This window comes from Sinocyclocheilus rhinocerous, unplaced genomic scaffold (assembly GCF_001515625.1).
Source record: "Sinocyclocheilus rhinocerous isolate Xijiao unplaced genomic scaffold, SAMN03320098_v1.1 scaffold1635, whole genome shotgun sequence".
In the NCBI taxonomy this organism is placed as follows: Eukaryota; Metazoa; Chordata; class Actinopteri; order Cypriniformes; family Cyprinidae; genus Sinocyclocheilus; species Sinocyclocheilus rhinocerous.
In genome coordinates, this window is record NW_015627629.1 from 1,175,373 (window position 1) to 1,188,088 (window position 12,716).

Sequence of the window (12,716 nt, forward strand, 5' to 3'; positions counted from 1 at the left end):
TTGTGCCACTTTGGACAAAGACACTGCATATCAATTTTCAAGTCGATCGGACCAACGGTTGCCTAGTTATAGCCATTTATACGTTTTTTCTGTCTTATAGCGCCCCCAAGTGGCAGAGCTGCGCAATTTTTTTTATTTGACCAAAGATTGAGCTCATACATATGTGTACTGAGTTTGGTGAAGATATCTCATTCCGTTCAAGAGTTATGCTTCAAATAATATTTGGCTAACGTTAGCATAGACGCTTTTTGGCGAACTGTTTCGCACAAAAATCGAAATTTCAACTTTTTTTTGATAATTATTGATATTCAATGTCCTCCGAATATTTTTGCAGTGGTTTGGTTCCGATCAGGCGAAAAACCTAGGACTAGTTCGCAAAAGTAGATTTGGGATATAGGTCAATTTTACGGCAAAACCGTGCGTCGTAGAGAAAATCTATCTTGCTCCACTTTTGTTCGTGTTGACCCAAGGATCGCAATGATGTAAAATTTTTGAGTCTACGACAAAAGGTGCACGAGTTAGGGCCAAAAATGTCTGAAATTGTAGTTTTTTTGCGCTGTAGCGCCCCCCTTTGGCCGATTGGGGCAAGACTTTGATAGGTTCTCCCCAAATTGAGCTCTACGATCTGGCCAAGTTTCAAGTCTCTAGGCCTTACAGTTTGTTCTGCACGATCAGTTTTAGGGGAGAAGAATAATAATAATAATAAAAAAAATAAAAATCCTAACAATTACAATAGGGTTTCAGCACTGCGTGCTTGAACCCCTAACGTGCTTGAACCCCTAATAAATAAATGCATGTTGATTTTTTAAAATTATTTTTCAACAAAGGGGCTGTAAAAGTTTGTATTTCACCAATTATTTTATATCTGATTTGGTTTTTTCAGCCCCGTTACAAAATTTGGGTCTCAGTATTTAATACCCTGTTAGGTGATTTTATATTCTAGAAATAAACATTAAACCTATATATTCTATAAATTCAAGAAAATATTAGTTTGATTATTTTTCAATAACATGAGTAACGGTTGCATGCCGGCAAATTAAGTCAACAGTAAAATATGTAAAAGAGATGTTTTGTACTATTTTAGTAAGATAACACTTTAACATATCTAATTGTTTTCTAAGAAGTCGTCTTTATTGCTTTAAAAAGTAATGGGACACTATTTGTAGCCTTTTCATGAAAAGTCTCAAGTGAAGTACTACACTGGAACATAACCTCCATGACACCAAATTTCCCCTTAGGATAAAAGAAATGCACACAGTAGCACAGTGAATCTTTTTTATTCCATTTGTTTCAATAGCATTTGTGTACAAAATGTCTATAAAGACTTTAACAGTATTTGAAATTAACAAGTGTGAGAAACTTGGGAATACCAGTTTAGAGGTTGGCTGCAAATCTTCCCTCAGCAACACACACAACTACAGCAAAAGAGCTGAGACACATTTCAAAGGTTATGACTGGGTGGAAAAACAAGCTGTATCTTTATCCATTATGATATAATATAAATGGAAAAAAAACTTCAGTGACCATATATAGTTAAAAATACAACACTTCAGGGGTAGTAAAATGTTCTATTTCAACAGACATAGGATAGTGCTATTACTCTTAGTAACTGCACAAACACACCTCCCCCTGCTCATCACCCCTACAACTTTCATTCTTACACTGCAAAATATAGGTACTTTCCTGTGTGAGGAACCTCCCGGACTTGCAGAAAACTACAAATCTCATCGGCACGAACGCCACAAAATGCTGTGAAGAAAAAGAAAAGAAAAAAAACTTCTTGACTATAGAAAAAAAGGAAAATAAAATGACCTTGTCTTGTTCACACTGTCGATACAGTGTATGATCAGATGAGAGACTTGGAGAAGCGTCTGATACAGAAATCAATCCCTTCCAGGAGAGTATCAGAGCAATGCCACGTCAGTATAAAAGAATTGAGCATATTTCACACTTCAGAGAGGAGTCGCATGTAAAAGATTTCCTCTCATCAAAATACCAACAAATCAAATCCACTTAATAGAGAAATGTTCTTATTTTTGTTTGAAATTACAGTAGCACTTTTCTTTTTTTTACATAAAACCGATTTCTCAAAGATTAAAATCAACCATCACAGTTTAAACTGTGGCATCAGAATCCTCTAAGTGGCAGTTGTTGGTATCTGATGGTTTATATAAAAATATGCTCATGAACAGGGCTCCTCTGGTGAGGGCTGAATGAGACATTCCCAATATGGGAAAAGAGGAAACTATGTCTGTGAAATTGCTTTGGCCCCTCATGGCTCCATTTTACTGTCGTCCTCAGCATGTTTCTGCATGTGACAGTGTACTGCCTACAAAGACAAGAGTCACGTCATTTGTGTAACACTGCACCAATTGTGGTACACGCAGCAAAATATATAAATTCCCTTTTGCGGTACAACTTCAGTTTTCATGTGTGGAAGTGACTACTTTTACCTGCATTAAGAGTGTCGGAAAGCTGCCGTACCTGTTTGGAGCCGTTGCGGGTTGTGAAGAAGGTGTCGCAGTTCCTCCAGCGGCATTTGAATGTTTGCTGTGCTGGGCTGGTGTGGTCGTTCAGCAGGTGCTGCTGCAGGTGCTCCATCACGCCAAAGATTAGCGTACAACCGTACCACTGTGAAGAGGCACGCAACACATGTTAACCGCTGTACATTATACCTGAGTCTCTGGCACATGTCATGACCTCAGTTTCTTACCCAGCAGCGGTAGTTCTGAATCAGGTTCAATCTGACAGCTCTCACGCTCCCATCATAGCAGCCTGTGTAGATCTGCAACAGACAAACCACCACCAGCCTCATTTTTAAAAGCATTTACTGCAATAATTAATGCTTGTAAATCTTTATAAAAAGTTTCTGGAATCCGGATCCCAATAGGGTGTTAAGTAGATGCGCTCACCATGCTCTTGTGGATGACCATACACATCACCATGTCTGAATGTCCACCATATACTTGAAGTCTGTCATGAGACTGGAAACACCACAGAGTTAGTCAATATCACAGAGACAGGTTACAACAAGCACACAACAATATCACTGTAATACAGTCCAACTAGTGTGTGAGTGAATCCAAATCAAGAAAATGGACCAGTGATATTTTTTACATTATGACAATGAAGTATTTGATGCCACAAATTTTCATTAACAACGTAAAAAAAAAAAAAATTGTTTACATTCGTTACCATAACGTAATTTTTAAACTTTAAAGTATTCATACAGCATATAAGTAATATGTCATGATTGTAATAAAAATATAGTTTAATAATACCATTGTTATTTTAGTATTACATAATATATTATTTATTAATATTAATATTTTGAATTAGCTTTTATTTTTGTATTTTTAGTTTTCATTTAGTTTTTTTAATTTGATGTTATTTTGTCTTTTTTTTGTTTTTATCTTTTTATTTAGCTTTATTTTTTATTTCGGTTTTAGTAACTTTAGTACTTCAACTTTTTAGAAATGTTGCCTTGGAAATGATCAGCAAATACGTTTTTATAAGTTTTTCAAGTTGAGGTTTTTTCAACTAATATTTATATTCTATTTAAGTTTTATTTCAATTCATGTAAACCATTTGTAATAGTTTTAATCTTCGTTAACAATAACATTGAACAGTACCGATTTACTGTAATGCTGTAAAAATAATGTGCTAAGGTAATTACTGAAAATAATGAGAATAATAAAAGTAACGTCAATAAAAAAAAAAAGAAAAGAAAAAAAAAGAAAATGTCAGGATGCTTTAAAGTATTGAGAAAAGGGGTAAAATATGTTTAATTGCCCTGAAAATAACAAAAAACTTTAATGGTTCTAAATTAAAGCAATAAGCGAAGCGGAGTGCCTAAAACCCCCTTAGCTGTTATAAATTCACTGTAAACCACGGCTTCACGGTATTCTTCCACCAAAAAAATGTAGCTCCTCAGAAACAGTTGTGGTTCCAACAAAGTGGTTGCCGAGCAACACACAGAAGTAAACAAAGGTGTATGTTTGTAGTGTAATTTACAACAGCTTTGAACACGGCTCAACCAATCAGAATTAAGGACCGGAACTATCCATTTTATAATCTTATGGTGTGTTCACACCAGACTTGAAGCGAATATGCGCATCGCGTCACTCGCTCTAGATTACTCACGGGATGTTTTTCGTGTCACTCGCGCGAATAAAAACATAGCGTGATCAACCATGGTGGAGATAACTACAATCGCTGTTTTGTACCTGTTGTCAAAAAGTCCCAAATACGATGGAAATCCAAACACCGACGTTTCTGGGTTCACAGCACCATCCAGAGGAGGATGAATAACGTTAGGATCCTGTATTAATGTGTGTGTTACATTTTACTACTGTATATATACACTGATATTACTATTATTTTTATTATTGATAGCAGCATCTCTGTAGCCGTGCTAATAAAATACAACTACCACTACAACTGATTTTAATTGTTTTCTATGCTCCAGACCTATATAATAACAGACGGCAACAATAATGCTCTCTTCCATTGTCTGATTCAACTGGACGTGTCAAGAAGCTCTTCGCTGATTGGCTTGCATGAGAATGCGTCATGCGGATTTTCCACTCGAGTTGAAATTTTTGAACTTGCAAGGAAGACTGTGTGTTTGCGGCAAACGCATCGCCCGGCGCGAATTTGCCTCTATTCGCGTCTTTGCGTTGACTTTGTATGCAATCTACTCGCGCGAATAATTACATTCGCGTCTGGTGTGAACACACCATTACACTTAAATTTATATATATTAAAAAAAATTTTTTTTCGTGATTTTGGCTGGACATGGTGGGGACATTTCTTGACAAGCTTTGTAATATTTGCCTATGGCCAAGCCACTAGTTAAAGGTATGTGGAATGTGAATGTGTCATTTCTACCTGGAGCTCGTACACACGGACCAGTTTGTCCAGGCAAGCAGTGACCATCACCTTTCCCAGTATGGCCACCACAGTGACGGCATGACTATGACCCTTATAAATCCTCACCAGTTCTCCTGTCTGGAGATCCAGAGACAAAGAAGTGAATTAGATGTAAACAAGACACTTTGTTCCCGCGTCTCAATGAGAAATGAGAAACACTGCGCATCAGGTACTCACATGTACATTATGTGCATGTACAGACTGGTCACTCGAGCCACTGAACACCAAATCATTCACTACCTGCAGAGAAGAAACAAATAAAAACTTTGAGTGTGTTACTTGATTTAAAAAAAATCTTTACTCTCCCTCATGTTGTTCTTTTTTAATTTATTTCTTATGTGCAGCACAAAATAGTACTTTTTAAAGTATATCCTGGCTACTCTTTTTAATATAATGAAATTGAATGAGGACTGGGGCTGTCAAGCTTCAAATAGAATGCAAAAGCATGTTTTGAATGACTGCATTTTCATTAGGAAAAGTGTGATCAGACACAAACCTTCATGCAGAGCACAGTTTTGCTGTGGCCCTCCAGCGTTCGCAGCAACAGGCCACTCTTAGCATCTCTAACACTGATGGTGGTGTCATAAGAGCCGACCAGCAGAATACGGCGAGCCCCTTCCTGAGCCGTCGCCAGGCAACTTACAGCCCGCGGGCCGTGGCACTCAAACACATCCAGCTGCTTATTGTTCTACAGGAGATGAGAGAAATATTGATCACCCCACGATCAAGGAACAGAGGACTCAATATGCTCTCAGCTTATCTTTGCTAAATTTAACCCGAACCTTGAATTCTGATTCATACCCTAAGACTGAAGGTGATCACAGAGCCATTGGCCAGACCGGCATAGAGAATTTTCCAACGATTATGAAGACAAAGCACTCGATCTGGGAGAGACAGCTGTTCCACACACTCTGTTGTCTGGGAAAAACAAACAGAAATACTAGTAATATTCTCATTATTATAAAAAAACAATATAAAGAAAACACTAAAAATAGAATTTCTGTCAAAAAAATGTCATTCTGTCATCAATGACTTTATTATTGAAATCTACGTTAATTACTTTTTTCCAAGAAACAAAAAAAGAAGTTATGCAGGATATCCAAAAATGTTGTTTTTGTTAACTAAAACTATTTTAAAAAATAGTTTTTTAATAGTAAATAAAATAAAGACCAGATAAAACATGAATATTGGATTAAAAACAAACTTGTTGTAGCTTTTATTATAAATGTAGGCAAAATTGTATTTTTATTTTTTTTAATGTAAATGTAAAATGCCAAATTAAAATACTACAAAAATAATCTAATAAACTAAAATTATACTGAAATCCAGAAATCTATAAATAAATCTAATTCAAAATACTATAAAAGTATATAAATAATACTAAAATAACACTGATGTCCAATCTATTCATGCTTTTTCATGCACAAAGTGAATGGTGTCCACAGTTTTTGGCAAGGTTTTCAAATAAATAACTACTTAAATCTTAATTTAACCATTTGATAATTATTAGATAATACATTTTAATTTCAATCATTCAATATTTATTAAATAATAAATTTTTCCTACTTTTATCAATTCTACTTCTTATACTTTCATCAGCTTTTATGGTGCTTTTTGGTACTAGAACTCACTTTCAATATATGGAAGAGAACTCTTAAGTTTGCATTTGGTGTTCCACTGATGAAATAATGCCATTTGAGTTTGGAACTATTAATTGGTGACAAAAATGTCATTGTAAGTGAATTATTCCTTTAAATATCAGTTTGTTCCTCACACAGATCTAGTGTATAAAACGTTATGGTATTCTTTTTGACAATGCTAATCACGCTCTACTTTGCTGAATGGTAAAGTGCACCCTTGTGTATCTGAAAACGTTCATGTTCTATTGAAGAAAAAAAGTTGCAAACAACATCAACGTGACTAAATGATGACGGTTTTCATTTTTGGGTGGACTATTTTAAAAGTGGTGTGAATCAAAGTACTTTGAGGTTGTAACAGCGGATGGTCTGGTCACTTGATCCCGAATACAGGCGTTGTTGCAGGCCTCCTCCACATGACACCAACAGACAATTCACTTTACTGCTGTGACCTTCAAACACCGCCATACACTTCCGGCTCTGTAACAACAATACAGAGACTTCTTAGAGAAACCTGTATGCGAGCTACATTCATAGATATATATCAATTTTCATGTTGAAATGCTTTTACTGAACTACAAGTTTCAGACAATTTCTACAAAGTCTTACTATCAGGTTGAAAGCGCGTATAGTGCGGTCCCCTGAGCAAGTGTACAGCAGTCCGTTATGGATCTGCATTCCATTCACAGCCTCTTGATGGCCTTCAAACTCCCCTTCTGTTGGCACCTCCTCCTCCCCAGGATCTGATATAGCTGATAAAACACACACACACACACACACCAACATATCAGTTATTGAGTGAAACATTAACACTGTGTAATAGATGTGTGTCTAGATAATGTATGTGCTGTTACGCAACAAACAGAAAACAATACAAACCTGTGGGTAAAGTTTCCTTTGATAAAAATGTCATGATCTTTCAAACAAAGTATACTTTGAAAGGCTACGTGTTCAGCTGCAGACATTCGCTAAGCATTTAGTGTCAAAACTGAAATATACTTTGGATTTAAGTCGCTACAACAATGCAACATTAGGACTGATCATCAAAACTGATCATAATCAGTGTTTACTTTTTTAACCCAACCTTTGGGAAAGTGAGTTAACGTGACAGTGCCAATATGTTTAATTTTAGTCATCTAATGGAGTTCCCGAGAACAATTCTCAGGGTCGTCATCCCGGCAGTCACTCTCAGAGGCACAGGTTAAGTATAAAACTAACAGGCACTAAGAATACCTTGCACTTAAAAAGTAATTTGGGGACTTGACGAACTATTTCTGTATGCTGATCGTGTGAGTATTCTAATTTGGTCGTTCTGCTACGACTGCACTGAGCACAGAACAAGACGAATTGAAATGTACTCACTGCTACTAGTTAAAAAATAAATGAAATAGTAAGTGATTCGCACATGACATATCATGATCATCTGATGTTTAAGGCATGATACTGCCGAGGCAGTGGTACATTTGCAACAGCTTCCATGTATGTTTTTGAACACATCACATACCTGAAGGCACCTTGGACTCCAACACTGAGGCTGATTTTACTTCACTGTAACAAAAAAAAAAAAGAGAGAGATTTTTCAATACTGACTAACTTCAATGACCATTATCAGAAAGAGTCAAGGTGCCAGAAGGCCAAAAAAAACACCAAGCCAGACCATCTGTAAGTGAACATGACATTAAACAAGCTGTATCTGTTATGTCTGTGTACACTCGTCCACCACAAACTGCTGTATTTTCAAAGCCCAACAGCCAAATGCTTGATGAACATTACCTTTCATCTTTCAGAATGCTTACTAACCTTAGAGATCTTACAGATTAAAAACACTTTTTGGAAATCCCTTGTTTGTTCACAAACTATTATGGTGTTCCCACACTCAAGTCCTAACTACAGCTAGTTTGATTAGCATTTTTCATTGTGATCTAGTTCACTTTCTAATCACACTGTTTTTGGAACCCAAAGCACTAGAAAAATACAGTATTAAATCTTTTTATTATTACTATTAATAAAGTCAATATTATACATTAGTGACATAAAATGTTGTTTTGTATTCACAGTGCGTAAGCTACGTACACTGTAGGGTTGGGCTGATAGACGATGCCATCGTCCATCGCCGATGACTGATAGACATCACGATGTTGAGGAGATCGTGATCCCCCCCCCACCCCTCATACCCCCCGCAATCCGCCGCATCCCAATAACGTGTTCAGAAAGAAAATGACGTGTACTACTACGGAACCCCTAAAGGGAATAAATACGAGATGGGAGGAAAATATATATTTCAATATTTTCTCTCGCAGTTATATCATTGGGCAATTATACTGTATATAAATTGCGGGCATCAGGGAGCCGCTATTATGCCTGGCATTGAAGCTGCTTTTGAATGCATGATTGCGTTTTAGTTTCACTTTCACAATCCCACATACTCTGTTAGAGGCAGTACTAACCAAACATTTTGCAAATCATTTGCCATTGTCCTCAGTCATCTCTTCCTTACTCTGTTTATGTGGTAAGTTACATTTTATGTAGGTACTGTAATTTAACAGGCAACCGTTAGCAATCGTTATTTGTTTTCCGTGCCTTTCTGAATACGGATTCATGCTTCGGGCACACCCCCTAACTCCCCCTTGCCCCCCGATGTCATCGTCCATCGCGATGTTTCACTGTAGACATCGTCTGATGCCAATTTTGTAGACATCGCCCAACCCTAGTACACTGCGGCCTTAAAATAAACTGTCGTTCAAATTGAACTTATCTCAGTTTGGTCCAAATCTGATGCATTCATATAGAGGTCAAATTTCAAAAGATCCCTTTGTACTTCACAAGCTTACTATCATTGCTATAAGAGACGGGTGTTCGATCCTGCTCCTGGAGGGTCACTATCCTGCAAAGTTTAGATCTGGTACTAATTACCACAGCTGAACCAACTAATCAAGGTCTTCAGGATTATGAGAAATCTCTAGGGCAGTGTGCTATGTCAGGTTGGAGCTAAATTATGCAGGCACAGGATTGGACGCGCCTAATATATTAAGAATGTTTAGAAAATCCCAGTTCAAACCACGAGACATACCTTTCACAAGCCTTGACTATACTGCTAGTATCAATTTCACTAGTGGAGGTGACCTCATTGCAGGCAAGATTTTGAGGGTCCTTGACGGCATGGTCTGTTGTGTATGCAGTGGCTGACTCCTTGGCCTTCTTTTCAGGCATCTCTTCTGGGTCTGAAGAATCTAGATTGACAATGTCAATATCAGGTTGGGGAAGCTCCACCATCTCCAGTTCAGATGAATCAGAGTGACGCTCATTCATTGGTGGTGGTGTTGCTAGCTTGGTTCCCTGTGGTTGCGCCTTTGATGCTTCGGTCACCACCATCTCTTCATTTTCATCTTTCTCTTCTGGTGTGGGGGGTGAGACGTTCGTGCTGCTGGATCGCCGATGAGGTCGGCACTTGCGGGTAGGTCGGTTAGCGGGCTGCTCTGCGTCAAGCTCAGATTCGCTGATTTCAGGCTGCTCGTTCAACTTTGCTTTATTAAGACACTTTCTCTTCTTTAGCTTTCGAACACGCTTAACTGGATTAGTTTCTAGGTGGTTAGAGGGAGACAGTGGCTTAGGAGAGAGGGTTGCAGACATTAGTGAGGAAGACAGGTTGGCTAACCCCTCTTGAGAGCTCGAATTTGGATGAATTTCTTTGACGGGTGATGGCTGTAATCTGTGAACTGAGGAAGCTGCTGTCAAAGCCATGCTTGTGGCGTCTTGTGAAGCCTCCATCTTACTGCTGAAGGTAGTATCTGTTTTAAATGAGGAATAAACATTCTATAATTCAGTACTGCTAGCAATAGCAACCTCTGAGCTGAAATTTATTGATTGGAACCTACCTGTTTGACAGGTTGCAAACAAAGTTTGGACAGGTGCGGTACTTTGAGGTGCTGGGAGGGGGCTTTTGACAAGGTTAGGCTCAGGAATGAGGTTACATTGAGAGATGGGCTCCTGTTTGATGGTAACAGGCAGTGAGGAGGTTAAAGAGGATGAGTGAGCAGCTGTTGCTGGGTGAACAGGGTTGGCCGTGATCTGAGAAACCTGGGTTGATGAAGAAGTTAAGATGTCCTCACTGTTCCTCTCTTTTTCTTTTGACTCAAATTCACCTGAAAAAGAATTTTGATGTCCATATATATTTTATTATCAGTAACAAATAAGCTTTTCATAAAACTTGATTTGGTTTAGATTTGGTACATGTAAGTACTTACTGTCATACCTCATACAGGTGCATCTCAATAAATTAGAATGTCGTGGAAAGTTCATTTATTTCAGTAATTCAACTCAAATTGTGAAACTCGTGTATTAAATAAATTCAATGCACACAGACTGAAGTAGTTTAAGTCTTTGGTTCTTTTAATTGTGATGATTTTGATCACATTTAACAAAAACCCACCAATACACTATCTCAACAAATTAGAATATGGTGAAATGCCAATCAGCTAATCAACTCAAAACACCTGCAAAGATTTCCTGAGCCTTCAAAATGGTCTCAGTTTGGTTCACTAGGCTACACAATCATGGGGAAGACTGCTGATCTGACAGTTGTCCAGAAGACAATCATTGACACCCTTCACAAGGAAGGTAAGCCACAAACATTCATTGCCAAAGAAACTGGCTGTTCACAGAGTGCTGTATCCAAGCATGTTAACAGAAAGTTGAGTGGAAGGAAAAAGTGTGGAAGAAAAAGATGCACAACCAACCGAGAGAACCACAGCCATATGAAGATTGTCAAGCAAAATCGATTCAAGAATCTGAGTGAACTTCACAAGGAATGGACTGAGGCTGGGGTCAAGGCATCAAGAGCCACCACACACAGACGTGTCAAGGAATTTGACTACAGTTGTCGTATTCCTCTTGTTAAGCCACTCCTGAACCACAGACAACATCAGAGGTGTCTTACCTGGGCTAAGGAGAAGAAGAACTGGACTGTTGCCCAGTGGTCCAAAGTCCTCTTTTCAGATGAGAGCAAGTTTTGTATTTCATTTGGAAACCAAGGTCCTAGAGTCTGGAGGAAGGGTGGAGAAGCTCATAGCCCAAGTTGCTTGAAGTCCAGTGTTAAGTTTCCACAGTCTGTGATGATTTGGGGTGCAATGTCATCTGCTGGTGTTGGTCCATTGTGTTTTTTGAAAACCAACGTCACTGCACCCGTTTACCAAGAAATTTTGGAGCACTTCATGCTTCCTTCTGCTGACCAGCTTTCTGAAGATGCTGATTTCATTTTCCAGCAGGATTTGGCACCTGCCCACACTGCCAAAAGCACCAAAAGTTGGTTAAATGACCATGGTGTTGGTGTGCTTGACTGGCCAGCAAACTCACCAGACCTGAACCCCATAGAGAATCTATGGGCTATTGTCAAGAGGAAAATGAGAAACAAGAGACCAAAAAAATGCAGATGAGCTGAAGGCCACTGTCAAAGAAACCTGGGCTTCCATACCACCTCAGCAGTGCCACAAACTGATCACCTCCACGCCACGCCGAATTGAGGCAGTAATTAAAGCAAAAAGAGCCCCTACCAAGTATTGAGTACATGTACAGTAAATGAACATACTTTCCAGAAGGCCAACAATTCACTAAAAATGTTTTTTTATTGGTCTTATGAAGTATTCTAATTTGTTGAGATAGTGAATAGGTGGGTTTTTGTTAAATGTGAGCCAAAATCATCACAATTAAAAGAACCAAAGACTTAAACTACTTCAATCTGTGTGCATTGAATTTATTTAATAAACGAGTTTCACAATTTGAGTTGAATTACTGAAATAAATGAACTTTTCCACGACATTCTAATTTATTGAGATGCACCTGATGACTACATGATAATGTTAAATATGCATTTTATCATTCAGCTCTATAATCAACTGTATAAAATGTTTGTGGAAAAAAATACTTAAGTCTTTTACAAATACTGTCAGGACAAGTTAGTGACATTTCACTCTATCACATATATCAATGGCAAATATGCTAATGTCTAATGACTTATCGTTGACACACTGACACTTTGACACATTGTTTCTAGATTATGTCACTGCCAATACTTGTAGAAACAATGTGAATGAACCCCACAACAGCTTAAGTAGCAAATTTTGCAAAACACAAAATTTATGTCACTGCCAA

The 12,716-nt window shown here is 37.9% G+C and overlaps 1 protein-coding gene across 2 annotated transcripts in view; it reads right to left on the reverse strand.

Annotated features, from left to right (window-relative positions):
- Positions 1 to 1,837: 1,837 nt before the first annotated feature.
- The window catches only part of znf106a (zinc finger protein 106a), a 29,882-nt gene continuing 19,003 nt past the window's right edge, over positions 1,838 to 12,716 (reverse strand). For both annotated transcript variants that reach the window (XM_016543604.1, XM_016543598.1), the window contains 13 exons: positions 10,445 to 10,711; positions 9,640 to 10,357; positions 8,074 to 8,117; positions 7,179 to 7,321; positions 6,915 to 7,049; positions 5,734 to 5,850; positions 5,429 to 5,620; positions 5,110 to 5,172; positions 4,891 to 5,010; positions 2,913 to 2,984; positions 2,714 to 2,785; positions 2,485 to 2,631; positions 1,838 to 2,329 (listed from right to left, as the gene is read on the reverse strand). In XM_016543604.1, coding sequence (XP_016399090.1) covers positions 2,273 to 2,329; positions 2,485 to 2,631; positions 2,714 to 2,785; positions 2,913 to 2,984; positions 4,891 to 5,010; positions 5,110 to 5,172; positions 5,429 to 5,620; positions 5,734 to 5,850; positions 6,915 to 7,049; positions 7,179 to 7,321; positions 8,074 to 8,117; positions 9,640 to 10,357; positions 10,445 to 10,711 — 2,147 coding nt within the window. In that variant the 3' untranslated portion in view covers positions 1,838 to 2,272. The remainder of the gene's footprint in view (positions 2,330 to 2,484; positions 2,632 to 2,713; positions 2,786 to 2,912; positions 2,985 to 4,890; positions 5,011 to 5,109; positions 5,173 to 5,428; positions 5,621 to 5,733; positions 5,851 to 6,914; positions 7,050 to 7,178; positions 7,322 to 8,073; positions 8,118 to 9,639; positions 10,358 to 10,444; positions 10,712 to 12,716) is intronic.